At 38.2% G+C, this 27,564-nt stretch overlaps 1 protein-coding gene across 2 annotated transcripts in view; it reads left to right on the top strand.

The window, feature by feature from the left end:
- The window catches only part of LOC125467170 (zinc finger protein 280D), a 110,503-nt gene that overhangs the window by 75,870 nt on the left and 7,069 nt on the right, over nucleotides 1-27,564 (top strand). For both annotated transcript variants that reach the window (XM_059639306.1, XM_048562632.2), the window contains exons 12-17: nucleotides 2,907-3,041; nucleotides 6,947-7,188; nucleotides 8,742-8,882; nucleotides 10,488-10,550; nucleotides 12,651-12,772; nucleotides 16,177-16,201. In XM_059639306.1, coding sequence (XP_059495289.1) covers nucleotides 2,907-3,041; nucleotides 6,947-7,188; nucleotides 8,742-8,882; nucleotides 10,488-10,550; nucleotides 12,651-12,772; nucleotides 16,177-16,201 — 728 coding nt within the window. The remainder of the gene's footprint in view (nucleotides 1-2,906; nucleotides 3,042-6,946; nucleotides 7,189-8,741; nucleotides 8,883-10,487; nucleotides 10,551-12,650; nucleotides 12,773-16,176; nucleotides 16,202-27,564) is intronic.

Genomic DNA, 27,564 nt, shown 5'->3' with positions numbered 1-27,564 from the left:
CTTAAGAACCTTTTCTACATTCTTTCTAGTGCCTTCATATTTTTCCTGAAGTGGCAATGTCTAGAACTAAACACAGTGCTCCAGAGACTAGACTGATGTCTTCAACAAGTTTTAACATGACCTCACTGCTCTGTACTCCATTCTCTAATTAAGTTACCGTCAGTTTTACTAACCCCCCCCCCCCCCCCCCCGACGTGTCATGCCACCTTCAGTGAACTACACATATGTACAGGCAAATCCTTCTGCTTCTGTTTGAAATATCTCCTACTTTTTAAGTTGTTTCTGTTTTCTTCTGACCGAGAAAGAATCACTTCATATTTCTCCTCATTGAACTTCTTCTCCCTCCTGCCTATTTTACCAATACCCTTATGTCTTAATAGTTGTACACAATCCTGCTTATCATTTGCTTCCAAGTTTTACATAATCAGCAAGCCTTGAGATTGTGCCTGTTTACCAAAATCTAGGTCATGAATACGAGGAAAGGCACCACTCCCAGCACCACCAATCCGTGAGAAACTCAGCCCGAAAAACATCCATTAATCATTACTGTTCTTTGTCACTTGATCAGTTTTGTAACCATATTGCTATTGTCCTTTAATCCTTTAGCTCTAACTTTGCTCACATCTGTTATACACCTTTTAACCAGTGCCTTTTGGAAAACCAGGTGCACCACATCTGTAGCTTTTGCCAAAACTTCAGCAAGTTAGTTAAACATGACTTTACCTTGAGAAGCCAATGCTGGTTTCCTGAAATATCCTGGATTTATACATGTAACTATTAATTTTGACCTGCATTATTGTTTCAGAAAATGGCATTGCAACTGAAGTTAAACAGACTCACTTGTATTTGCTGGGTTTGGTTTTGCACCTTTTTGCACCTAACACACACATTCCTGAACACCATGAATAATGTAGCATGGCCAATTCACCTAGCCTACACATGATGGGCTGTGGGAGGAAACCGGAGTACCTGGTGGAAATCCATGCAGACACAGGGAGAATTTGCAAACTCTGTACAGTCATCCAAAGGAGGAATCGAATCTGAGTCCTTGGCACTGTGAGGCAGCAGTGCTAACCTCTTAGCCACCATGCTGCCCTAGTTCCTTGAAAGTGGACTTGCAGATTGACAGAGTAGTAAAGAAAGCCTTTGCTACACATACCTTTATTGGTCGGTGCATTGAGTGTAGGAGTTTGGATGTCATGTGGCTGTACAGGAGATTGGTTAGGCCCCTTTTGGAGTACTGTGTTCAGTTCAGGTCTCCCTGCTAAAGGAAGGATTGTTGTGAAACTTGAAAATGTTTAGAAAAGATTAACAAAGATCCTGCAGTGTTGGATGGTTTGAACTATAGGAAGAGGCTGACTACCCTGGGGCTAATTTCCATTGAGCATTGGAGGCTGAGGGGTGACCTTAGAGGTTTATAAAACATGAGGGTCATGGATAGGGTGACTAGCCAATGTCTTTTTTTCAGGTAGGTGAGCCCAAAGCTAGAGGGTGTAGTTTTAAGGTGAGAGGGAAAAGATGTAAGAGGGCAACTTTTTCAAGAAGAGAGATACGGAATGAGTTGCCAGAGGAAGTGGTGGAAGCCAGTACAATTACACCATTTAAAAGTCATCTGGATGGCTTTGTGAATAGGGGGGTTTAAAGGAATATGGGGCAAGTGCTACTAGATGAATTTAGGCTTTCTGGTCAGCATGGATGAGTGGACCAAAGGATCTGTTTTCATTCTGTACAACTGTATGTCTCGGTTAGTGCCAGGCATTGATCATCTTAAAAAAGAGACTCTACCCATTAACATCCACAGAACAACAAGCTATCTTAATGCAGCGTATGATCTGGTCCAAATCCCACTGTGACAGCTGGTGGAATTGAAATACAGTTATTAAGTTTGTAATGTAAAACTGTTCTCAGTTCTCTTTTATTGTGACATTGCTATCTCTGTTGTTAAAATGAAATCTTGTTCCTGATATCCTTTTAGAAAAGCAGATGTACCACCTTAGGAGGGAATGCAAGAGGATTGGAGAAATGCTAATGAGATACTCCGGTTCTTGAGATGTTCGAGCTGATGATTGGGGTTGAAATTAACATGTGGTTGGATAAATATTGATGTGGGAAAACTAGCAACAGTTTAAGCCAATGTTTAATCAACTAGCTTGAGTCTTTTGATGACCTAACACAGTTGATGTAGTGTATTTGGAGTTCCAAAAGACGCTGGGTAACAAGAGAAATGTTTGGATGTACACAAAGTTGACTGAGTACCAGGAATTTGAGTGGCAGTGAATGTTTGTTTATGGACTAGAGGAAAACATACAGTAGGGTTCACCAGGATTTATACTACAGCTGCTGTTTTTCTTGATTGCACATTAATTACCTCAATTTGGGTGTCCAGAACATTTTCAAAGTTTTTGAGTGATAAAGCTTGGGAAAAATGAATAGAGGAAATACAAAATAATGGTATTATTTTAAAGGGCATGTGTGTATATCATTTGAAGCATTGGAGAGCGAATTAGATGTTTGTTTCTGTTTAAGAAATGTGCAGGATTATGGGGGACAAAGGAGATTGGCACCTTGGAAAGGTGGTTATCAGCACTCCTACGCCTGGAATCAAATCCAACTCCCTGGTGCTGTGAGGCAGCAGTGTTAACCGCTAACCACTGTGCTGCCCAACTTAAACATGGAAATGATGTCATTTGAGAGGTACAAGTCGAATATTGCTTTGTTCAAACAAAGCAGTGTAAAACTCAAAACAAGCAAATCTTTTCGATGAAAAACCATCCTGCCACAATTCACTTCCCTCCCCTTTTAAGTGCTCTTTTATTACACCAACCAGCTCTGTGAATTACGTAAATTTCACCTCCTTTTACATTCTACTTTCAAAGAAGTGCTTAAGCTTGTTGTTCCTTGTCTAGAAAAAAGGAGTCTACCGTTGCAGCAAGTGTAAGCTTCAGTTCTTGACCTGTAAAGAAAAACTGGATCATAAAACTCAACATCATAGGACATTTCGGAAACCTATGCAGCTAGAAGGTCTACCTCCTGGAACAAAGGTAGAGCTTTATGCTTGTATTTTTGAGAGAGTTATTGCAGAATATAATAATTGTTTCATCTTCCTGTTAATGTTACTGTTTAGTTTGATGTCAAATGTTTCAAAGAAGCATTCGATTTTAAATTTGTCAGACCTACTTGGTTTGTAAAGGCATAGAAGGCTGTCAATGTAGTCACTTTGAATGTGCTTGATGTAACACTGTATATACACGTACCTTGCACATTTCTTTAATTGTATAAGTACTTGGGCTTTAAGTCAAAGTCTAATTTGTTTTTTGTCTCTTCCTGAAGGAAAATTCAGTGGGACATAGGTCTACAGCACTCGTGGTCTAATTCCATAATTCTTGTAGCCATGAATGTAGTTGAAATCTGAGAATGCTGTACTTGCTCAATTGTCCTTTTCAGCAAATGGGCCTTGAATTTTAAACATGTTTGAAGAGCATAACCCCCTGCTCACCACTGTCACCACTATTTTTATCCATAACATTGTGTGACTCCATGCACTAATTCATGCCCAATGCAAATGACCAGTGTAGAAAATAGTGTTTGTTGCTAAATTTTAAATGCAGTGTGACAGTTGCCATCTATTGTTTGCTTTAAGTATGCTTTTCTTGAAGTGAAAAAAATCAGGAATTTCAAGTGAAAGATAAAATAGAGAGACCCTTTCATCACCTGCAGCTTGCACACTTGTTATTAGTTGTGTGTTGAACTCCAGAATAATGAGAGATGGCTAGTGTCTAATTCTTACTTGCTGCTTCCAGCAATTTAAATTTGGAAGGGTTTTATGTGAACGTTAAATGCAAGAAGAAAGGGAGAATTGAAAATAACAACTTAAGGCAACTGTGGTGGACACCTGACAAGCTGGTTCAAGAGAAATTCATGAAACTTCTCCAGCAGTTTGAAATGTCTTTGGTCATTGCGTGACATTAACTGCATGGTATTTTAAGTATGTTAAGTTGTCATTTTTAAGATTTTTGATTGTAACTGGCACTCATAATACATTTATAAGTACTTTACAAAAACAGAAAAATACTTTCACAATTTAAAAGAGGTAGCCAATTTTTTTTTTAGTTTTTGACCTTGTATTGGGTTTGGATTTACAGGCAGCCGCCATTTTGCAGAAAAGCCATTGCCCTTGATCAACCTGAAGATCAGCTGATAGTAGTTAACCTCTTACAGATCAGACGGTATACTTGGTGGCCCTCATTGCCACTTTAGAAAGTACCAGTTACATGAACATTCTCACTAGCAGCAGAATAATTAATTGTTGCATAGCATCCCGATGAAACAACAATAATGCCATGTTTCTGTTCGTGGACTCGAAACCTGGACTTAAGGCTGTAGCAGGTTAAGAATTTGGACTCATTTTATTTTAAACATAACTACAACTACTTCAGTAGTATTTCAGTGGAAGTTAGTGTGAAGCTGTCAGACTGAATAATTTCATTTTGTTGACATACAGGTAGTTCTCCTATAATGCGCAAATTGCGTTCTTGTGGGATCTCCTGTTATCGGGAAATCACTAAAGAAAATTGCTATACCTGTACAGCAGAAAGTTTGCGTTGTCCAAACAGCATCCACTCTTCTTCAATTGCATTAAGCCCGATTCACATTACATGCAACAAAACATGCATTGTAGCATAACTACATGTTCTAGTTCATGATTATCCTTAAGGGAAGAAAACATGCTGTCCTAACCTGGTCTTATCAGTGTAACTGTGGTCTGTCACTTGTTGGTCAACTGTTTACTGCTAATCCATTCTGCTGTACCAAGAAGGCACTTGCCGTCAAATTTCTATCCATTTGTCAACAGCTGATCCAGTTAAATAAGAGGGAGCAATCCCACTGTGTCCGTTGTCGTCTTTACTCCCAAGCGTGCTACATAGTTCATATGTTGAGTCTTGAATTTTTCATAAACTGCATTGCAAAAATATTCTGGAAGATATATTCAGTATCTATTGATGTACTGGAATATTCAAAACACCATTGTTATGGTTTGCTTGACTGGAGATAGTCAGAAATCTGATGATAACATCGCCCACTTTGGATTTCCTTGGGGAAACCAGTTCGAAAAACTTCAATTCAGATCTTTGCTTTATTGGTTAAGTAGCAGGAATTTGTGTGATTAAAGAATCTCCTTTGTTACAATTTGAACGCTTATTCATTCCATTGGAGAAAAAGCATGGCTCTGAGAATGCTTGGATACCCATGTCATCGTTGCTGCTTTCCTGTCTAAACTGGAATTGGAAAATGATACTTTTGTTCCCAAGTTCCATCCTTCCCTCACCTCCACCTGGTCAGCATCTGACTCCTCCGTTTCCTTCTTTGACATGCTTTTCCATTTCTGAAGATAGACTGGTCATTGATATTCATTACAAATTCACCAATTCCCATAGTTTCCTTGCCTGTACAGCCTCAGATGTTGCTTCCTCTAAGAACACTTTTGCATCCTCCCAGTTACTCTGATCCCAAATGCATCAGTTCTGATGAGGCCACTTTGCATAAGGGAGCCTAAGACCTGTCAATGGTTTTCCTCAATTGAGGATTCCCTATGATAGTGGTTACAGTCGCTTCAGCTGCGTGTGAGCCATTTCCTGCATCTGATTTCGCCCCCTCTCTTCTCTCCCACAACAACATTAGGGTTTCCCTTGTTATCACTTTTTATCCCACCAACCTCTGATCATAAGCTGCCATTTCTTACCACCCCCAGTGGAATGCCACCACCATACAAACATTTTCTTCCCCATCTTTGTCAGCATTGCACAGGAACTGTTCCCTCTGTGACACCCTGCTTTACTCCTTCACTGTAAACACCACCTGTCAACTGCATGACTCCTTCCCATGCGATCACAGAAGGTACAATACTTGCTTGTTTATCTCCTCCTTTCTTACTATCCAAGGCCTTAGGCACAACAGTCCAGTGAAGACTCCGTTTACCTGCACATCATTCAATCTCGTCTGCTGTATCCTCTGCTCACACTGCGCTGCCCTCTACCCTGGGGAGATGAAATACAGACCGGGTGACCACTTTGCTAAACGTCTCCAGTGAATCCATAAAAATGATCCCAAGCTTCCACTTGCCTGCTAGTTCAATGCCCCATTATATTCCCGTGCCAGACATTTTGTCCCGGCCCTCCTGCAGTGCTCCAGCAAAGCTCTTTGTAAACTGGAAGAATAACACTTCTGCTTAAGTGTATTGCAACTTTCAGGACTCGACACTGAATTTAGCAATTTCAGAGCATTAACACTTCTCTGTATGTCTGTGATTCTGTTATTCAACGTTCATTACCCACTCCCAGATCCTGTCCTGCAGGGTTGTTGTCAGCACAGCCAACCCATTTTCAGTCCCTGTTATCATCTATTCAGCTTCTCCTTTTACCCGGCTTGCTGTCAGCACTCTCCTTTTCTGCTTGCCTGTTGTTTCTTTCTCGCTGGGCACGGAGTTAATCAATCCATTTTGCTCTGTTCCCCAGCCACCATCTTCATAAATACCACACTTTGCCAGCTGTTCTCAATTCTCATGAAGGGTCCCTGGACTCAGAACATTAACTTGTTTTTCTGTCTACAGATGCTGTCAGACATGCTGCATTTCTGCAGAATTTTCTGACTTTGTTTACCTCTCATTCTTAAACTGCATTCCCGAGTTTTAGTGTTCCTTACAAGAGGAAACTGCTGCCTGTTGTCCACTCTAACCAATCCTTTCGCGATCTTGTATGGTTCAATAACAGCACCTCTCATTTTTCTAAACTTCAGTGAATACGTTCACAGTTTGTTCATAAGATAAGCCCTTCGTCTGGCTCAGTTGTGTTATCTGATGGTTTGAAAAACTCTATTCGTGGACTGAAAATGTCTGTTGGTTGGCGAATTTCCTATAGTCTTCTAATAGATGTGTTTCTTAATATAACAGGTTACTATTCGTGCTTCCATGACACCTTATCAGGTGGGATCATCTTCCATGCCTTCGACTAACACTGCAACTGCACTTCAGTGCTCATCATCCGTAACTAAATCACAGTTACCGACTATAAATCAAGTTAATACTGGAACAAGTTCATTATCATCACCATACTTCAAGCAAGAGGAAAAGAAGCCAAGTCTACCCAATAAAAGAATAACCAAATCTGCTAACTTGGTACTGCGATCATTCAGGTAAATTTTCTAGAATTATCTGCACATCAGCTTAACTTGCGTACCTTCAAAAAATAGATAAACAAGGCTATATAAAGCTAAATGATTAATTGCAGAGCCAGCATCATGTTCATTTCTCGCGTTCATTTTATTGAAAAATGAGAGACCCGAATTCATCCCCTCCCTTAATCAATTTGATTTCTTTGGATGTCTTTAGTGAAATTTTGCATTGAGAGAGAGGCCAGGCTAACATCATGTCTCTGCTTAAATCTTCATGGTAATTTAAGGAAAAATAAAAGTGACATCGGCATTTGTGGTAATGATTTTCTTTTCCATGGAGTAAGATACTAAGTATGAAGTTGAAGGAATAGTCCATTTGGTACCTTGAGAGTTGAACAAATATTTACATTCAATCTTCACAGCAGAGGACTCTAATAGCGTTCCAAAAATAGTAAATCAAGGGGCTGAAGGTATAGTGGATGCACTGGTAGTAATCTTCCAAGAATCTTTCAATCCCGGAAAAGTCTCCGACAGCTGAAAAACTGCCAATATAACACCTAATTCCAAAAGGGAGGAAGATGAAAAAGAAATGTCAGTTATAGGCCACTTGGTTTAACATCGTCATTGGGAAAATATTGGGTCTGTTCTAAAAGATATGATATCAGAGCATTTGGAAGCAGTAATATAACCAAGCAGAGCTGGCATGGGCTCATGAAGGGAGTATCATGCCTGACAAGTTTACTTACAGTTTTTTGAGGAATTGACAAGCTGAGAAAATGAAGGGTAACTAATGAGTGTAATATGCTTAGATTACCCAAAAGCATTGGTAAGGTACTGCATATAATAAGATGCAGCCCAGAAAATGTTTACGAGGTTGATCCCTGATATGGAGAAACTACCTTGTGAGGAAAGGTTGAGTAGATTGTGTTTCTATTCATCGAAGTTTAGAAGAATGAGAGGTGATCTTTATTAAAACATAAAGGTTATTAGGGGGCTTGACATGGTATATTTGGAGAGGTTGTTTCCCCTCATGGGCAAGCCAAGGACCAGAGGACATAAGCAACTCCTTACTCTGAATTGTCTTAGATAGGGATGAGAGGGAAGGTTTTGTAAGGATGTTGGATCTGTAGAATTTTTCCCCAAAGAGGACTGTCATAGCTAGGTTGATGATCGTGGATGTGGCTTTAGTTCTTTCCTGTTCATCACCAGTACCCTTTGACAGTCCCTTATTTGTCAAGATCTTGCAAACAAATGAGAAATGGCCAATTGGTCAGTTTGGCATTGTGTTGGTTTAGATGCAATTTCTTGACTGGGCAACCAGTCTACCCTTTTTGCTCTTTCGCTGGAATAGGGTATGAAGTACCCAAGCCCCTTAAATAGACAATTCAGGTTTTGACATATTAATTATTGATGTTGAATGAATGGCTTTCTGGCATTTTTAAAATTTTTATGCTGTTTTTAAAAAATCCGTTTAGTTTGGTGCTTTCTCAAAGGATAATTGTTTACTTTTAGACTAATAATACTTTTGATTTTGTTTTTCCCACTCTTGACTGGTACATTTTGATTATTTGCAGGGCTGAATCTGGGGTTCACAAGTGTATTGAGTGTGACTCAGAAATTAAAGTATTCGCCAATCACTTTTCTACTTATGCTCATTGCTCTTACTGTCGATTCAGAAGTAGCTGCAACAGATCTTACGTGGCTCACTTGAAGAGGTAGGATATCTTTTTGGTTATGTTTTACCCAAAACTGAGTACTGTGTCACTTTTTAGGCATTATTACAGTAATTCTTTATCAATTTCCACTACCAAAATGGGCAAGTTAAATGGTGAAGAGGTGTAGAAGAAAAAAATCCTCCACAAGTTGCTAACTTGCTCCCTTCATATACAATTTATCATTTTATCAGAAGTTAGGTGCAAGATATGCATGTAAGTATAGCAGCTTGAGTATGTGTTAAAAGTATATTTTTTTGTGCTGGTAATAGATTAGATGTGTATAGTTAGACTTCATTCCTTTTCTCAATCAAAAATTAAGGGTCAGGATCTCGGTCTTCAAGATGAGAGAACTAAATGATACAACAAATGTTAGTCTTTAATTCCTAGTTGGCTAGGGTAAAATGATTGCACTAGCATCAGTGGCCTCTTAAGAATGAGGTCAATATGGAATTAACTTCAGTCACATGACAAGGCTGTGATTTTTACCTTTTTGGGGGCAAGTGTGTTATGCGTGAACCAACTCAGCAGCCTTAATGCAGAACAAGCTTAACCATTGGCACACTAGGCAGCTTGTTAAGAGCTGACTCGTGAGTTTCAGCAAGTATCTTGGTCTATTACTTGACCGTGGCATCCTGGCTCCTCAGACGCTGGCAGCTTCTGAGTCCTGGAGACTGTCAGTCAAGGCCAACTCCTCGAGGAATCCACTGACGAGAAGGTAGGTCATTTTCTTTTGCTTGTTATAGGGTGGGGTTCATAGGGAGAATGAGGAGTCAGAGGGTCATTGTGGGGAAATTGGAGCCCACCACCACTACCACCGTGGTTGCCTTTGTTATCCAGCCAGGAAACCAGCCGCCACCTCGCCTGTTGTGAAGGTAGGTCATCAAAGAGATGGCAAGTTGAGGGTGTTAGTTGATGCATTAGGAGAGTTCCCAATGGACCACCTTGCCTGGAATGTAATTGATGAGAAAATGAGCAGAAGGTGGAGAATCTTTCCATGGCCAGTTTGTCTAATTATTCCTCCTCTGTGTCATTTTCTTTGCTCTGTCCAGAGAGGAGAAAATAACACTGTTTACTAGTTACAAGGTTGCCATTATCCATTGTTTTAACTTTGAACAATCTTTATTGTTGTGTAGGTAAATAGTCAGAGCCTCAACAATAAGTCGATATCATTTTGCTATGTATAAACATCTAATGGGATGAAGTAAAAATCTGGCCAAATAAGAATTGTTTTAGTTAATCTCACTAATTATTGTGTTGTTTAGGTTCATCTTTCTTTTGTGTCCCTTATAATATACAAAGTAAATTGTTTTTACTAACTTCCATCACAGTTTTTGGCAGCCTAGTTTTCTCTGCGGATTTAACTATATTTTATGCTCAAACAAGAAATTAAACACCAACAAAGAAACACTATTTCAAATGGGCAATGTTGTTCAGCTGTTGACAATTTGAAAATATAAATATATTATGTTAATTTGTGTTCATAAATAGGATTTTATTTTGTCTGATTTAACTTTTTTTATTATTTAGATCATGCATAATTGAGACAATGACGATTATTCTCTGAAATATACCCATGTCATCTTTTTAATATATTCTGTTTTGCAGATTTCATACTGTCCCAAGTAAGAAGAAATTTTTGATGTTCAGAGAATTTTCAAACAAATTGAGGTAGGAAAATTAGCTTCTTGAAACTGGTATTACCCCATCTGATAGGAAACAAAACCAATAAGTTAATTCAATTCAAACTGAATAATGTAGTTGACTGGCAAATGCAGACTTAGTTTGTATGGTGAAGACGAATTGTCAACTTCTGTAAGAAAGATTGTTTTCACGTTAGAGATCAGTAAGCCTTCATTCAGCTTCAGTTGCATTTCTCAGTGACTTATTTTTGGTTGCTTGTGGGACGTGGGTGTCACAGACTCAATGAGCGTTTATTGCCCATGCTTAAATGCAGTGGTGAAGGTGGAGGTTAGTTGTTCCGAACCATTGCAATTGTGGGGTGTCAGAATGCTCTTATACTGTGGGGGAGGGAGTCCCAGAATTTTGATCCGTGACAATGAAGGAACAATGATATGCAGTCAAGATGGTGATTTGCTTGGAGTGGAACCTACAGCTGTTGGTGTTCCCGTGCTTCTGCTACATCCCTCTCTCTAGGTGGAAGAGGTCATGGGTTTGAAGGGTAGCATTGAAGGAGGTTTAGTGATGGCGTACACTACTATCACTGGTTATCAGCAATGAAGGGAGTGAATGTTGAAGCTGGTGGACTGGGTGCAGATAAAACCGATTGCTTTGACCTAGATAATGCCAAGTTTCTTGAGAGATGTTGGAGTGGCATTTATGCAGTCAAGTTGAAAGTATTCCATCACACTGCTGCCTTGTATCTTGTAAATGGTAGACTGGCATTAGAAAGACAAGAAGTAATTTACTTGCTGCATCCGCTTTTGTAGCCACAGTATTTACATGACTGCATTTCATTTTCTGATCAACAGTAAACCCCCCCCCCCCCCCCCCCCAGAACACAGATAGTGGAGGATTTAGCAATGGTCCTGTCTTGGAATGTCAAGCGTTGATTAGATTCTCTGTTGCTGGAGATTGTTATTGCCTGATACTTGTATGGCACGCATGTTGCTTGCCATTTATCAAACCAAGCCTGGAATTTGTCCAGCTATTGCTGCATATGTACATGAAATATATCTGGGTCTGAGTAGACTGGGTGGAAGGGAGGGGGTGATGTTGGGCAGGGTGGTGGGGGCAGGTGCGCAATGTACTATAGGTTTGTTTCCATTCATTTATGGAATATTGCAATTTTACAGATAGGATTTTGCAAAAATATATATTTTGTCCCTGAACTTGATAAGTCTAAAACATGCAGAGTGTAAGGATAGTCATTCCCCACCAGGTCCCACTGTGTAGCATCTTGGAAATATGTTCAGTTCGTTGTCAAAAAAGTTTGACCATTTGCCCAAAAGAGTGCAAGCCAGAGGTCTCTATTTATGTGGCATGCAGAAGATCTGGTGCATTCAATGCAATCTGAGACATTTGCAGAGTTTTAGCAGTACATTTTAGTTCATAACTTCTCTGTGGAATCCTCTTACCAATTTTGTGGATGCTCTGAATTGTTTGTTATATGCAGTTGTTTCATAACTGGTTAACAGCCATGTGGAATAACATCAGAAGTCACGTGACACCAGGTTATAGTCCCAACAGGTTTCTTTGAAATCACAAGCTTTTGAAGCTCTGCTTCTTTTGTCAGACGTTGTGTGACTTCTAACTTTTTTCACCCCGGTCACATACTGGCTCTTCCACATCGTGTGGAATAATGTTGCTGGAGCACGATTTGGATCTGAAAATTCTGTGACTTGCTCAAATGCACGTAGTTGGATTTTTGTTTACCCATCTATTTCCATTCACTCTTCTGTCCTAATTTGTGAGATGTACCCACATCTTTTTCTCATACGCTTCTCCTATTGTGATGTGGCAAAAATAGAATGACAGCAAAAGCTGAGAACTTGATCTTTGTCCAGAATCTCCAGTCAAGTCAACGTAGGCTTGCTAACTTGGGTATTGCATGCTAGTAGGTGCCCAATGGAAATTCAAACTAACTGATTGAAATGATGTATTCCATCAGCCAGTCCAAGCTGTTATAAACCCGTCCGAAAGCAAATACCTTGAGTAATCCCAATTTTCAGGTGTTGTGAGCTGTCAAATCATCCTTTCAGATAATTAAGAACTTGTTTTCAAAGAGTTATGTACTTTATACTGTTGCAGAGATGTCAAACTGGTGTGTACTCACTGTCCATTTGAAGCTGATACTACTGGCTCAGATGCCATGGCAAAGCATCTTGTTCGAAATCAATACCATGGCTGTCTTATTGTTTCATCGTCCACTGGTAAGAGAAAAGAAACACAAATAAATTGAGACAGATTGTCCTTTTGTTCACCCCTTTGTTTAAAGAGTCTTTTTTCCCCCATGAGTACCTGTTATTTGTAAACCTGATGCTTAGTATAAACTGCAGTACTTGTTGGAAAGACCTGGCTGTTCAATTTTCTTAGAAAATATATTTTATTTCAAAAGCTGTTTTCTGATATACTGAGATATATAGATTTTGTCTTTGTGATGTAATATAAAATGGTTGATGTGAGTAATGATGTGTAACATAAAAATTTTGGAATTTGGTTTAAAAACCGCGTAATGTGTAAGTTAGTGCTATGGAATTCTTTCTCATAAAATGTCAAAATTCATGTCATTTTGGACTACTGAGCCAAATGTGCCAATTCCAAGAAGACATGATTGTCACGAAAAACTTGAGAGGACACCTAGAGTGCTAACTGAATAAGTTGTTTCTATTCTGGTTTGATGATAGTGGAAATGCATTAAACCATACGTTAGGCTTTAAACTCAATTGTGAACACATGAGAGCTTAAGTTGAGAAGAATCAAGAGTTGAGTTCAGAGCATGTTTTATTTACTGTTCTAGTTTTTGTGTTTCAGAGAAACCAGGAGAGCTTTGCATTGGAATTCTCAAGTTGTTAAAATTTGGCAGAAGTTTAGTACATCATAAATGTGAAAGATTCATGACATCAGATTCTGACAGGAATCATAAAGTTGTCTGTATGCTTGAAGAGAAAGAAACTGGAAGGAGTCAGTTAGATACCAACTTATGTTAAGATGGGACGATAGTTTTTCTCGAATTGTAGGAGAAAATATTGGGAGACAGTGAAACTGTTTTAGTGTGTAAAGATACAGAAAAAGAATGAAATAAGCACTTGATTTATTTGCTTTCTTTATTTTGTGTAAATTGTTCTGTTGTCAAAGAACATCTGCAGCCTCATGTGAATGTGTTTCATTGACCAACTGCCATGTTAACTAATGAAACAAAAAAAACCTATGATCCATCAAGCTGCATTTTTTCTGGGATCTGACCTGTCCAGTAATGCCATGAACTGGATCATTACATAGTAGCCTGTTTTATACTTTTTTCTCGGTGTTCACTTCTATTAATATCTCCAATATCACCTGTTCTACGTTGTTGCAGTCAAAACTTACTCCAATGTTTTGAGAGTTACTGACTCTGATCATACAAGGGGGCTGAATGCAGAAAACAACAACTCATCAACCTTAATGTTACTGCGGCTTCAATTATGTTAGTCCCATGCTTTTACAATATATTCAGATGAGTAACTCTCAGCAGCTAGTGTCCATATTACATGATCAGCCTTTGCTTTTACACAAAAGTAGTAAAGAACCACAGATTAATTATGTAGAGTAATATTAAAGGCTGTTATTTGTTTGTAACCACATAATTATAAAGTAATAAGAATACTAACGTAGCTCATATCTGTACACAAGTGTTACTGGAGATGTTTGATTGTTGTCACATGTATCAACATAGAGTGAAGAGTGTTGTTTTACATCCTATACAGGCAGATAGTACCATAGAAAGTGCTTCAGGGAAGTAGAACAGAGTACAGAATACAGCGTTACAGTTATAGAGAAGGGTCAGAGAGAGAGAGAGAGATCAGAATTAACATTTGAGAAGTCCTAGCGAGTTTTGAGAAGATTTGTAGCTCAGGTTGAGGTTCTGGATGTGAGTTTGCTCGCTGAGCTGGAAGGTTAGTTTTCAGACGTTTCGTCACCATTCTAGGTAACATCATCAGTGAGCCTCCGATGAAGCGCTGGTGTTATGTCCCGCTTTCTATTTATCTGTTTAGGTTTCCTTGGGTTGGTGATGTCATTTCCTGTTCTTTTTCTCAGAGGGTGGTAGATGGGCTCCAAATCAATGCGTTTGTTGATGGAGTTCCGGTTGGAATGCCATGCTTCTAGGAATTCACGTGGGTGTCTCTCTTTGGCTTGTCCTAGGATGGATGTGTTGTCCCAATCAAAGTGGTGTCCTTCCTCATCTGTATGTAAGGATACGAGTGATAGTGGGTCATGTCGTTTTGTGGCTATTGTATGTTCGTGTATCCTGGTGGCTAGCTTTCTGCCTGTTTGTCCAATGTAGTGTTTGTCACAGTTACTGCAAGGTATTTTGTAGATGACGTTCGTTTTGCTTGTTATCTGTATAGGGTCTTTTAAGTTCATTTAGTGTGTTGGGGGGTTTGTGGGCTACCCTGATGCCAAGAGGTCTGAGTAGTCTGGCAGTCATTTCCGAAATGATCAGCTAGCGTTGCCTAGAGTTGATCTGAGTGATGATTAGCCTTTCAAAGCATTTCATAGTTTTGGAGGTCATAATATGTACATATTTTTATTATTTATCTTTTGTTGAGAGGAGGTCTGTGCAGAATTCTTGGTGTCAACAGTGATTTTGCTACCTTACTCTTAAAACAAAAGTGAAATGTCAGCCTATGGATTCTTAGTAAATCATCAGATGTTCTATTTACAGAATAAAATCTATATAATTACTTAAATAGTTCCAAGCAGGGCTTTTTTAAAGAAACTCAAGAGACGTGTTTTGTTTTCAAATTGTACCTTGCATTGCTTTTGTGCTGATAACACTAACAGTTGCCAAATAATATTTTAAAGTTTTCTGAAGCCCTGTCTTGATGGCAGTGTTTTGCACTGGTGTATGGTTCTCCATCAGCCTCTGGATAACCTGTTTAAGTGGCTATATTTGATTGTCCAGAGTAACTGAACAATAGTAAGCTTCTTAACTTACGGGGTGGATTAGTTTTGAACTCGGCCACTATATTCACACACTTTTGCCACAAGCATTGCTGGATATCACTAGACCCTGTCTTATTTTTGTTTTGCACTCTCTATGCTGGGGGCAGTGAGACATTTTCCCAAAATTAATTCAGCAAGGACCTGGTATATTTCTTGTTATGATCTAACGTCATGGCTTTACTGCATTTATAGATTACCTCATATGGAACTCCCAAACAAATAGTTCTTAATTCATTTTTAAGACTTGTCACCATTCCTATTTTGTGCTCTCCACATGAGTTAGGATTAAAAGCTGATTTTGCATTATGACTAAGATTAAGAAAAAGATATGGGCGATGTTTAAAAATACTATTCATCTGCAAATTTAGCGAAGTGATTAAACTATTGTGGATTATGAAAAATGGTGACTTTTGCAATCTTGTTCAAAAATTGTCTTATTGTAATGAAAACGTGTCGCATTGCAAACAAAAACTATTCATGATTTAGCAAGTGAGGCTTCATTCTGGAATCTGATTTGTCCAGCTTTAGTATCAGTTGGAATCATAACAATATCCATGTCTGTTCGTTGATCACAAAACCAATAATTTATGATGGTGAGAAGGAATATTATTTGTTAATTTTTCTCTTTCAGCTTCTTGTGTTGACAGCACGTTCAAGTAAGTATCATTTATTCAGTGTTCTTTGGAAAACTTAAGTTATTTTGGACATGGCACTTTTATTGTGAAATTGCATGTTAAAGAGTTGGTATGTTTCCTTTTCCTCTGATTAGTTACTTATCACTTGTAGCTTCTGAAGATTTCAATGAAGTATTTATGGAACAGGAATCTTTATAATTTGATTTTCCCACATGCTTTAATGATTTGGGACTGTTATTGCTTTTTATACTGTTTTGGGTTGTAGGAATATTTTTAAACTAAATGGAGTCTTTAGATTTGTAACAAATTGACTAGTTATCGGGATTAAATACTACTTCTTTTCCCCCATGTTGAACAAAATTATCCAGCTTTGAAAACCTAGCTGGACACCTGTCTGCAAGTACTTTATAACTCGCTGCTTGGAGTGCATAAATGTGATGTGGATTACCTCCCCATATGAATCATTATGCAAAGTAATTATATTTTGTGTACAAGAAACATTTGCCTCCGATCAATTTTATTTGCCACTTTGGTTTGCATTTTTATGTATCGCAGTTGCGTATCCACCATTCACAAGCCTGTCTTGTGAAATATACATTACTTTGTAAAATTCATGGTATTTACTTTTTCATTTGAAACAACAGGATTTCCTTTTTCTATATGGAAATATTTTGATGAGTTGATGGACTGGGTTACATATCTATGATATATATTGAATGTAAATGAAGCACTTTGGTGCAGTCTAACTTGATCAGATTATTACATTATTTTATAAACCATATTAGGTTAAAAATAATTTTAGGATTTGCTCGAGGTTACATTTGTGTGTGGGAAGAATTATTTTTTTCCTTGATATGATACTACGCCGTGTAGTTTTTTATATTTTTAAATGTTCATTACTTTCAACTTGTAGCAGATAACTTTTGAGTGAGAAAAGCAATTCCCCTGCCAGAAGGTCCGCACTTCCAAGTATCTGTTTATTCCCACAGTAACTCCAGTTATCGTTGTGATGGGCTCACAAATGCTACCTGAGCATGAACAGTTAATATCAGCTGATAATACAGTTAATTTTGTTCAGATACGATAAAAGAACTGTAGAAAAAGTTATATTTGTGAAGTGCATGTTGGTGGGAATTATTAAATTTGCAGAGGAAATAAAGTTGTACCATATGTTCTGAGCCTTGTATTTGTCTGAGTATCAACATTGCTCACAATAAAGTTCTTTTCCCAGTATGGCACTTCTGTGAAAAGTGCAAAAATGTTTTTTTCTAAGTATAAGTAGCCCCATGATACCTGACATATTTTAGCTGTTGTCTCTAATTCCATGCCGCTAAACTAGTTGCAGTGGTTAGTTAATGATGAGTCTTTTTTTTCTAAAAGTTAGATAAGTACAGGCAAAGAAATTGACTGTCAGTGCTTGTATAGTCTATCTATATTTCAAGTTGAATTGTCTGCATGCTTCAACAGGCTTCATTCCATTCCGCAACTGTATACTAGTTACAAAAGTGTACTAATTCTGCTGTATCCATCATATATCTCTCTCTGAGGATTGTGCCCATAATTCCTCACACGTCCTGCTTTCTCGGAGTACACAAAAATTGATGGATGCTTGACTATTCCTGCTTCTGTAATGGTTGTGAATTGAGGCTTTCACTTCCACTGTGGATATTGGCAAATCTGTTTTAGATACAGGGAAATACTAGAAAGTTTGTGTTGAGGAACAAATGAGGAAAGATTAAAAATACAGTGAACAGAACTTGGAACGATTGGCAAGAGAAGAATATATTGATGTCATTTGTTTCACCATTTCAGCTGAATTAATGTGCAGCATTGCCTTTTATTAACAGCTATTGTTCAGTGAACATCTGAAAACTTCACATTTGAATTTAACGAAGGTTGACAGCTTTGATATTACTTAACTCATTGGAAGCAAATAAAACACAGGGAGCCGGTTTGTTAAGAATTAATACTCTGCTCTTTCAAAGCATTTATTCCTTGATTTCCATTTTCAGAAAGTATCAATTATTTGATATCATGTGGGTTCTTCAGACTAGCCTACCAGATAATGTTTCAAACAAAGCAATAGATGTGCTGCCCAGTTAGGTTTAGAAGTCGTATTGTTGTTGTACTAAGTAGTTTGTTTTTACGATGTTTCCTGGCACGATTTTAAAGAAAAGGATTTGAACAACGAAATACTTAGATATCTATCATTTCACTTAATAAAACACCCCAAAGGAGCAAGAATTTATGGAGGACTGCAATTTTATTAAACTAGTACATCAGTTAGGTTTTATGGAATTACACAAGTCATACAAGAACATGTGCCTTTGTCTTTGGGCTGTATCTTCAACCGATCATTTGTCTACTGAGATGCGAGAGTTTTAAGCAATTTCAAAATCCCATACTCTTCGTGGAATATTTTTCTTTGCTAGAGATTTTTACTTGCATTTTGATCAATATCATGTTCACAAACAGTAAATGCTTCGGTAGCTACAGCAACGTTAACTTACTTTTTTTTTAACCTTACTATTGAGCCTTGTTAAATTCATAGAATTGTGACTCAGCATATTTATTTTGTACTTGATAGGTGCATGCAAGTGACCTAATGCTATAGTTGACAAATAGAACCACATTTCTGACTTAACCGAAACTTGAATAATTTTACTTTTTAAAAAACTGAGGAATTAGAAAACTATTCTTCAGGTTGACATTCACTGACCTGGATGATAAGCGTATTGATCCATTTATCCAAAATTCTTTCTGGCCTCTCAACTACCCTCAATTTTAATCATTCCATCATTGACACTGCTCACGAGGCTTAAGATCTACAATTCTCTCCCTAAAACACTCTATCATTTTCTTAAAATGAGCCTTAAAGCTTACCTCTTTGACCATCTTGATGATAGTGTAGGGGGAGGGGCTTAGATTAGTTCACAGGTCCTCCTTGTATGTCAAGTTTTGCTTTATACCAGCCTGTGAAATGTGTTGGGGAGTTGTATTGTGCTAAACATGCCGTATAAATTCAACATTTTGTAGAAGGCAGATTGCAACATGTTAGATAACCTAAGATGAACAGTTTACTATTCCTTTAGATTTAGTAAGGACAGATAGCAACTTTTTATTGAAATATGTTAGTATTAGAAATTTTGTCATTTAGACCACAATAATTAATAATGGTGAAGCAATTACTAACTGTAATACATGGGTATTTCTTTTGTATTTAACATTTTAGGAAGGCTATGTTAATGATGAAGTACATTTGGGGATTCTAATTCCCTGACCTGAAAATACTTTGAAAGTATCATTTATTGTGTTCTGATTTTGTTTTACCTCATTATTTTGCTAATATTAATGATTTGTATTGTTAATTACCTGGTGGGATATGATGATCTACTGGTAATAAAGCAGAACTTTATAACAACAGATGTGGTTTGAGTAATTTTTAAATTTTATTATGCAGCTATGTGCCATAAATCAACTCAAAGTTGTTAATGCAAATGGATTGTGAAGTAGTACAATGGAACTGCTGTTTGCTGTCAATATAATTGAATTGTAAATGAAAGTGAACTTGAATCATTCATAGCGATGGCTCAAAACAAATTGCAAAAATAAAGTTGGTAAGAACTTTTTTCTTAGACTAGATAACTTACTGGAAAACCAATTTATTACTAAATTAGTGATCAATTCATGACTTTTGAATGCTCATTTCCCAAACACTCTTCTCATCAACTTAATTTATGGTATCTATTTACTGTGCTTAATAGAGTCAATGCCATACAGCATGGAAACACAAGCTTCAGTCCAACTCATCTATGCTGACCAGACATCCCAATCTGACCTAGTCCCATTTTCCAGCATTTAGCCAATGTCCCTCTATAAACCCTTCCTATTCGTTATACGCATCCAGGTGCCTTTTAAATGTTGTACTTATACCTTCCTCCACCACATCCTGTGGCAGCACGTTCCATATATGCACCACCACCTGCGTGAAATGGTTACTCCTCAGCTCCTTTTTAAATCTTTCCCTTCTCATCCTATACCTATGCCCTCTAGTTTGGACTATCCCATTCTAAGAAAGAGACTTTAGCTATTCATCCTATCCATGCCCATCATGATTTTAGAAATCTCTATAAGATCATCCCGCAGTCTCTGATGTTCCAGGGGGGAAAAAAGCCACAGCCTATTGGCCTCTCCCTATAGCTTAAACCCTCTAATCCTGGCAACATCCTTGTAAATCTTTTCTGCACTCTCAAGTTTAACAACATCCTTCCTATTTCAAGGCGAGCAAAATTGTAAGCAGTTTTCCAAAATTGGCTTCACCAATGTCCTGTATAGCCACAACATGACCTCCCACCTCCTGTACTCAGTACACTGACCAATAAAGGCAGGTGTGCCAAATGCTGCCTTCACCCCCCGCAACTCCACTTTCAAGGAACTATGCACCAGCATTTCTTGGTCTCTTTTTGTTTGTCAGCATTCCCAGGGTCCTACCATTTAATTGTATAAGCCCTGCCCTGATTTGCCTTACCAAAATGCAACATCTCATTTATCGAGATTAAACTCCCATCTGCTACTCCTTGGCCCGTTGGTCCATCTGATCAAGATCCTATCACACTGTCAGATAACCACCTTCACTGTCTACCACATCACCAAATTTGGGGTTATCTACAAACTTACGAACGATGCCTCCTATATTCACATCCAGATCATTTACATAGATGATGAAAAGCAGTGGATCCATCACTGATTCTTGTGGCGCACCACTGGTGACAGGCCTCCAGTCAAATCACCTACTGACAGGAAAGAGGATACAGTTTAAATGATGAACTAGATTTCATATTTTATACAAAAGTGGTTCTGTTGACAAAAATGGACACCAGTGAAGCTGCTACAAAGAAAAAGCAGTTGCCAGCCATTCCCTGTTACATGAGTGATTGCTCATAGAATGTATTGCTGTTGAAGAAAGTGCTGAACCTTTCATTACTAAGCAGTACTGTTGTAGTATTATACTGTACAGTAATCACCTGTAGAATCAATATACAAAGACTCCATTGTTTTCATCAGTAATTAGAACCTGTGACCATTAGCTAATCTGTAATATTACTGTTTAATTATTCGATGTGGTTATATTGAATATTTTTCAATGGACAGCTTGATATGTACTAGCATAACAATAGTCAGCCATTTGAAATAATGGAAATACTAATTAAACAACAGATTGTTGCTTCTACTTTGATTTATAATTTACATTTGTGTTTTTAAACAATCTCAGACCATGCTTTTAATTAAGCTTACTTTGCAAATCAGCATGAAGGAATTAAGAATATAAGGCAGTGACCGTTAATGTTGAGTATGTTAGAGATACACCAGAATGAATAATCCAGTAAGTGATGATGGAATCTCAAAATAGAATTGAGAGTTGGATGTTTTTACGTTCTATCTATATTAGGATATTGAGGATATTGCAAGCAAATGTAGTATGTCACAAAATAGGTTTAAGCTAGAGGTATTACCAGATACATTTTAGTAATTATGATTTCTTTATTTGAGCAAAATAAACTGAGAAAATGTTTTACCTTCTGAGAATCGTAAGAAAAATGATGCTGTAGAGAGCTTCAGACAACAGGTGGAAGCCAGCTAAATCATTCTAGTGTGTTACTTCAGTAACTCATTACCAGTTTCAATAAATCGATCCAGTCGAGGCTTTTGTTTGTTCTCCAACTTTTGTGTTCATTTTGATAGAGTTCAGAAAAATGTTCAAAGATTCCCAGTCCATCTGGCATGACCAGGACTGTAGGCAGGGCACTTAATTTTGCACACTGCTTCCAAATGCTGTTAGTGCATCCCAATATGTGTTGATGTTTCCCTGGGACTAAACACCTGCATTTTAGAAGATAGGGTTTTTACAATTTTCTTCTCCATTGGAGCTGTTGCAGATTGAAATGAGACAAAGAAACCAAAGTTGGGTTAAGAGAGAAAAAGATTTGTCCTTGAGAAAGTGGAAAATGAAAAGAGACTTCCTACAATCCAAACAACCATGAAAATCTTTGACATTCTGGGAAGAAATTAACATGCAAATTATGGGATGTTGACACCATGGCTGTCACAGACTGATCCCATTTAAAAATAGCCTTTGGAAATACCTACTTGAATCAGTGTATCTGGGGAGGTTCCAAGAAGATGATTGAAAGGGAAACTGTTGTCTCTGTTTTTCTCTCTCATTCTCTCACCCCCTCCCGTGCATCTTCATGTTCCCCAAAACAACTGGCCCATTTTACACAGAAACAGCCTAAAATAAGAAGCAGAGATAATGGGAACTGCAGATGCTGGAGAATTCCAAGATAATAAAATGTGAGGCTGGATAACTTCAAACTAACTAACATTTGCTACAGCTGATTGCCCCCAAGAAACTAGTTGTAAACTTTATGCTCAAAGGACTTTTTAAGGTATACCTTTTTTTAGCTCCCTTTTTGGATGCTATCCCCTTTTTAACCTTGTGTCTGAAAATGGGAGGGTGCAGAAGATTGCATGAAAGCCGTATGCTTTATATCATATATTTATTATTTTGCTCTGGTTTAGTGGGTAATAAAACTGCTCCTTTTCTGACTCAATTGCCTCCTTTTTGCACAGGTACGATAGTTAACTAAGATTTTAAATTTAAGGAAAGTATACCAAATTCTTAAAAAGAGCTTGAACTTTGTCAAAACCTGTTGATGAGACTGAAAGAATTGGAAGCTGGTTCACCCCTCCTCTCAATTTTCAGCACATTATGTTTCTAGGGACCAACTCATTTGAACAGTATGAATTGCTTAATTTTTAATTTTTTACTGCAAATCAAAACAAATCTGACCATCACTTGGCTGAAGCATAATCTGAACATGTCTCTTCCAATTCCTTCACAGACATAATCTTCCATTCAATATTGGTAACCCTTCATCTCAAAAGGTCTTGGGTTCATGACTTGATGATTTTCCAAAGTATAATATAAACGTTAATGTGTTTGTGCATTTTGTGTGCATCTGCCTAAGCCAGAGGCCATGATTATTGAAAATTTAGTCAAAATGTCAACCATACTCCATTGTTAGTTATGTTTTTTAGTTAACTTATCATTGGTGACTAGTGACCACTTAGGGACCTGTTTGAAAATTGAAATAGAAAATTCTCATCTTGACATTGAATGTGAGAAAGAGAAGGTTCTTTTTGCTGGATTCAAGCTTTTTTTTCGATTTAGTTACGAGAGAAGCTTGTGCCAAATGTCGTCCGCATCCATGGTTTCAGTTACATGTAATATATATGCAAATTTGTAATGTGAGTTCTATTTAAGTCATAAGGCTTCATAGTGCATGCATCACTTGGCTGTGATTTTATTGGGGCGGTAGCTCTGGTCATATAAAATTGGGCAGGAGTTGACTCTTCCAACTTCCCATCAACCATGGGATCATCCCCACAATGTAGAGGATGGTTAGATGGCAAAATCTGTAGTCTTCCCATCTTTGTTATTAAATGAGCATTAACTGAAATTGTTAAAAGCTGATTGATCCTGTACTATTATCTCTGTCTTGATTTCTGTTGGTATGATCAGCTTGGTGAGGGTTGGCAGCCTTTTGTGAAGTTACTAAAACCATGGGAAGGGGAAAAGGTGCTATCTTTGGTGTTCTTTGTGCATCTGGGCCACCAGCACAAACTTTAAAAGCCCTCCCTAAGACAATAAAACTTTGCCTGCCTGCTATCTTGATTTGTTTTTCCATTGCGTTTCCTCTCAGCCAGCCTGCAAGACAAACCCTGTTTCGCATATCACAGGTCTGTTCGGATTCTGTTACCCTTCAGCACTCTCTCTTTCTCCCCCCCGCCAACCCCAACAGCCTCCCCCAACCCCAACACCCCCCTCCCCCAACCCCAACACACGCACACGCACTGCACACGCAATTCATGAGGGAATGCCATGTATTTATCACTTCCATTAGATTTAGATTCATTCAGATTGATTAAGTAGTGCAAATCAGATTAGTTTCTTTAGATCAGGAAGTGGGAACGTATTGAAGGAGGACATTTTGTGTTGGGAAAGAATTGAATGGTTCGTTAAGGTGAGTGGAATTTTCTTGAATTTATTATCTTTGTAATGGCATCATATTTTCTCTTAGAGAAAATGGTTTATTTCTAAGTTTCTCAATCTTGAAAACATGATGCCTTATCCAGATTATGAAACCCAGAAGCATGAATTGTCATGGAGAATTGTAAAACTGTACAGCATAGGAAGCGGCCCTTCAGACCACCATTTCTATGCAACCATCAAACACCAAACTACACTAATCTCATTTACCTGCACATAGCCTTCAATGCCCTGGCTTTTTGAGTACTCAAAAACTTGTTTCCTGATTGTTGTTAGGAGTATTTGCCTGTACCACCCTCTCAGACAGGAAGTTCCGTATATATTTTCTCAGATCTTGAAATCCCTTGCTCCTCAGCTTAAACTTATGCTGTCTGGTCTTAGACACGGGGAAGAGATTCTGACAATTTACTCTGCCTCTCATAATTTTATATACCTCAATCAGATTCTTCTCTTTCTCCCCCCCCCCCCCCCACCCAGCTCCAAGGAAAACTAACCCAGCCAATCCAGTCAGTACTTATAATTGACAGGTGAATCTCCTTTGAACAGTGTGTTCCATCTATAGCCTAACACATCTTGTATGAAGTTGTAACAAAAATTCCTTACCTTTATATTCTGCACCCCAGCTAATGAAGGCAAGCATCCCATATGCCACCTTTGCCATACTGTCTCCCTGTGCTGACACTTTTGGGGATCAGTGGACTTTTCCATCAAGGCCCCTTTGTTCCTCGGGACGTACCATTTACTGTATATATTCTTCCCACACTCGACCTCCCAAAATGCAACTCTTATCAGGATTAAATTACATCTGCCATTGCTGTACCCAGTTTACCAGCTGATCATTATCAGGCTGTAGCCTGAGACCATTCTCCTCATTATCAGCGATACCCCCAATTTTCATATCATCTGCAAACTTACTAATAAAACCATCTATACTCATGTTCAAGGTCTCAGCTGAAAGTTTTGCATTCTGTTAGGAGTTATCATTGTTATTTAACTGCATAAATCAAAGTACTGATTAATTCTCAATAGATTTGATTCTGGAGTTGCCTGTGAAGCAGTTGTAAACAGGTCTGTTGCAAGCTAGTCTTAAGATCCCTTGTACCACACTGAGGACATTTCAGTTCCACCATATACAGCCTCATCAAGTATTCCATTTATAAAGTCAAAATGTTCAAATCTTAGTATCTTCAAGATATTGTCTAAGAAGATTTGTTTTTTTTTCTTGCCTAATTTTTTGTAAGCCTGTCTATAGTTCTACCCCAAACCCATTGACTGGTGTTTGAGGCAGCCTCTGGAATCAGGTTCCTTATAGAATAGTGCACTATGTCACCATTCACAGGCCCAGCTTACCAAGTCAAGGTAAGGAGCTAAGCACTTGTAAGAAGTGCGAGTGGATATTACCTGGTTATTTTCCCAACCCAACATCCATATCTACACTCTCTCATTCAAGATATCTGAATCCCAGCCAGGAGTAGAATTCCTCATTGATCCTTCTCCCCACTTCCAATTTAATCTTAAAAAATGAAGGCTATGCCTAAGTTAATCGGTATTTTATCAACCAAACCAACGTACAGCTGTTCTAAATTTAAAATAAATTCAGTGGCACAAAACCACTTTGTGTTCTGTTGTTAAAATGCAAGTATATTCTGCTTGGCTTAGCTAAAAGATGCTGCTCAGCCTGTCTTTGCATTGAGACTCAGATATTGCTCTCTCTTCAGGGGAGGTGAAGGTACTTTTCACATAATACTAAAAGCTGTGCAGCCCATCTGATGGTTCAGTTGCTGAGTGCACTGCTAGTGTGAGGTATGGAATCGAACAAACCGTAGTTGCGGACCCTTTTCACAAACAAGGCCCCAGTTCAGTTTTTCTGAGTGGGTAGCAGCAGATTTCTGAAAATTTACATTTGCACAAAGCAAACATCAGATTTCTTTTTCAGATTCCAAAGCCATAAATACATTGATGAAGAAATAACCGTTAAAATGCTGGATTTATGAATAAAACCTCTTGCTTTTCAGTTCAGAAGCAGAGCTAGAAAAGAAAAAAAGACTTAGCCCCGAGTCCTGATTGCTTGGTCAGGATTGGAGATTGGTCTGAGCCAAAGGAGGTGGATTTAACTGACCATAGTTTACCTTTGATTGGACTCAGTTTGAGCTTACATTGGTGAGATTCACTTGGAAGTGGGTTGATGTGCAGCCTGAGTTTTCCTCCTCTTCCCAGCCTGCCTTGTGGATAGTTTTTTTTTTCTAGTTGCCTGCATTTTAAAGAAAGGCTAGGTACACTATCTACAAGCTCTTTACTGGGGGAACATTCCAGGTTCAGGCTATTGTTTTTGCTGAGTCTGCTGATTTTTGTCAAAGTGGGGAATAGGTACTCTGGCTTTCATGTTCGTCTGGGTATGGGGCGGGGTGGTGGGGGGAGGGGAGGGGGATGGTGGAGGAGTGTGGTGTGGGATATGGGCTAGAAAATTAAGCTTGCCACCTCTGATCACTATCCTAATGGAAAATATGTTGCTTTTACACATCTGACAAGGACAGGAATGAGTTTTGGCCAAATTGGCTGCAAAATCTCACTACCTATGTTCATATGGCTGCCCAGGCAAGAGCTTGTGCATATTGAACCATATTAGTGGATCACTTCCTTCAGAAACAAAGGTAAGAAAATTAGAACAAGGAGTTTTTATTTTTTATTCCAGTACAAAGTAATTTCAGGATCTTCCCCAGGAGTATTCCTCTATATCTTGCATTTGTTTCATTAAATTGATTTCCTTAGTGGCTATGATAGAAATATGTGCAAGCTGACCATTTTAATCTGGTAGTCATGGATTTCAGGACAGTCTTTTGAATGTCTTGACAAGCCAGTAAAGTTCATTTATTTGACAGAGTTGATATAAATATTTTAAATAACTACATGCTCCTGCATGTTTCTAAAAGTGCAAGGGTTTGGCAAACTTGAATGTTTTTGTTGGATATATTCATTGAACATATCACTTTTCTCTAAAATCTGTATCAGCCGATGTTTTACTGCAGAATTGAAGTGGAACCTGGGACTTGACTGGCTCAGAATGCTAACATGTGACAGTATTTAAATGTGTTAAAATTATAATCTTTTGTAGATGTATGCAAGGACCTATGTGTTCTGAAAGCGTACCATTTAGGATTTATCTCTAGACTCTTCTGTAAAGAAGTAACTTGGTGCAAAACTGATTTCAGCATATCAACCAGTTAATGCACTGCAAACTTTACTCCTTCATGGACGTTATTTTTGAACATGATGT

The sequence above is a fragment of the Stegostoma tigrinum genome, chromosome 33, assembly GCF_030684315.1.
Source record: "Stegostoma tigrinum isolate sSteTig4 chromosome 33, sSteTig4.hap1, whole genome shotgun sequence".
In the NCBI taxonomy this organism is placed as follows: domain Eukaryota; kingdom Metazoa; phylum Chordata; class Chondrichthyes; order Orectolobiformes; family Stegostomatidae; genus Stegostoma; species Stegostoma tigrinum.
The sequence above is the reverse complement of the archived record's forward strand: the minus strand, read 5'-3'. Positions and strand labels throughout refer to the sequence as shown.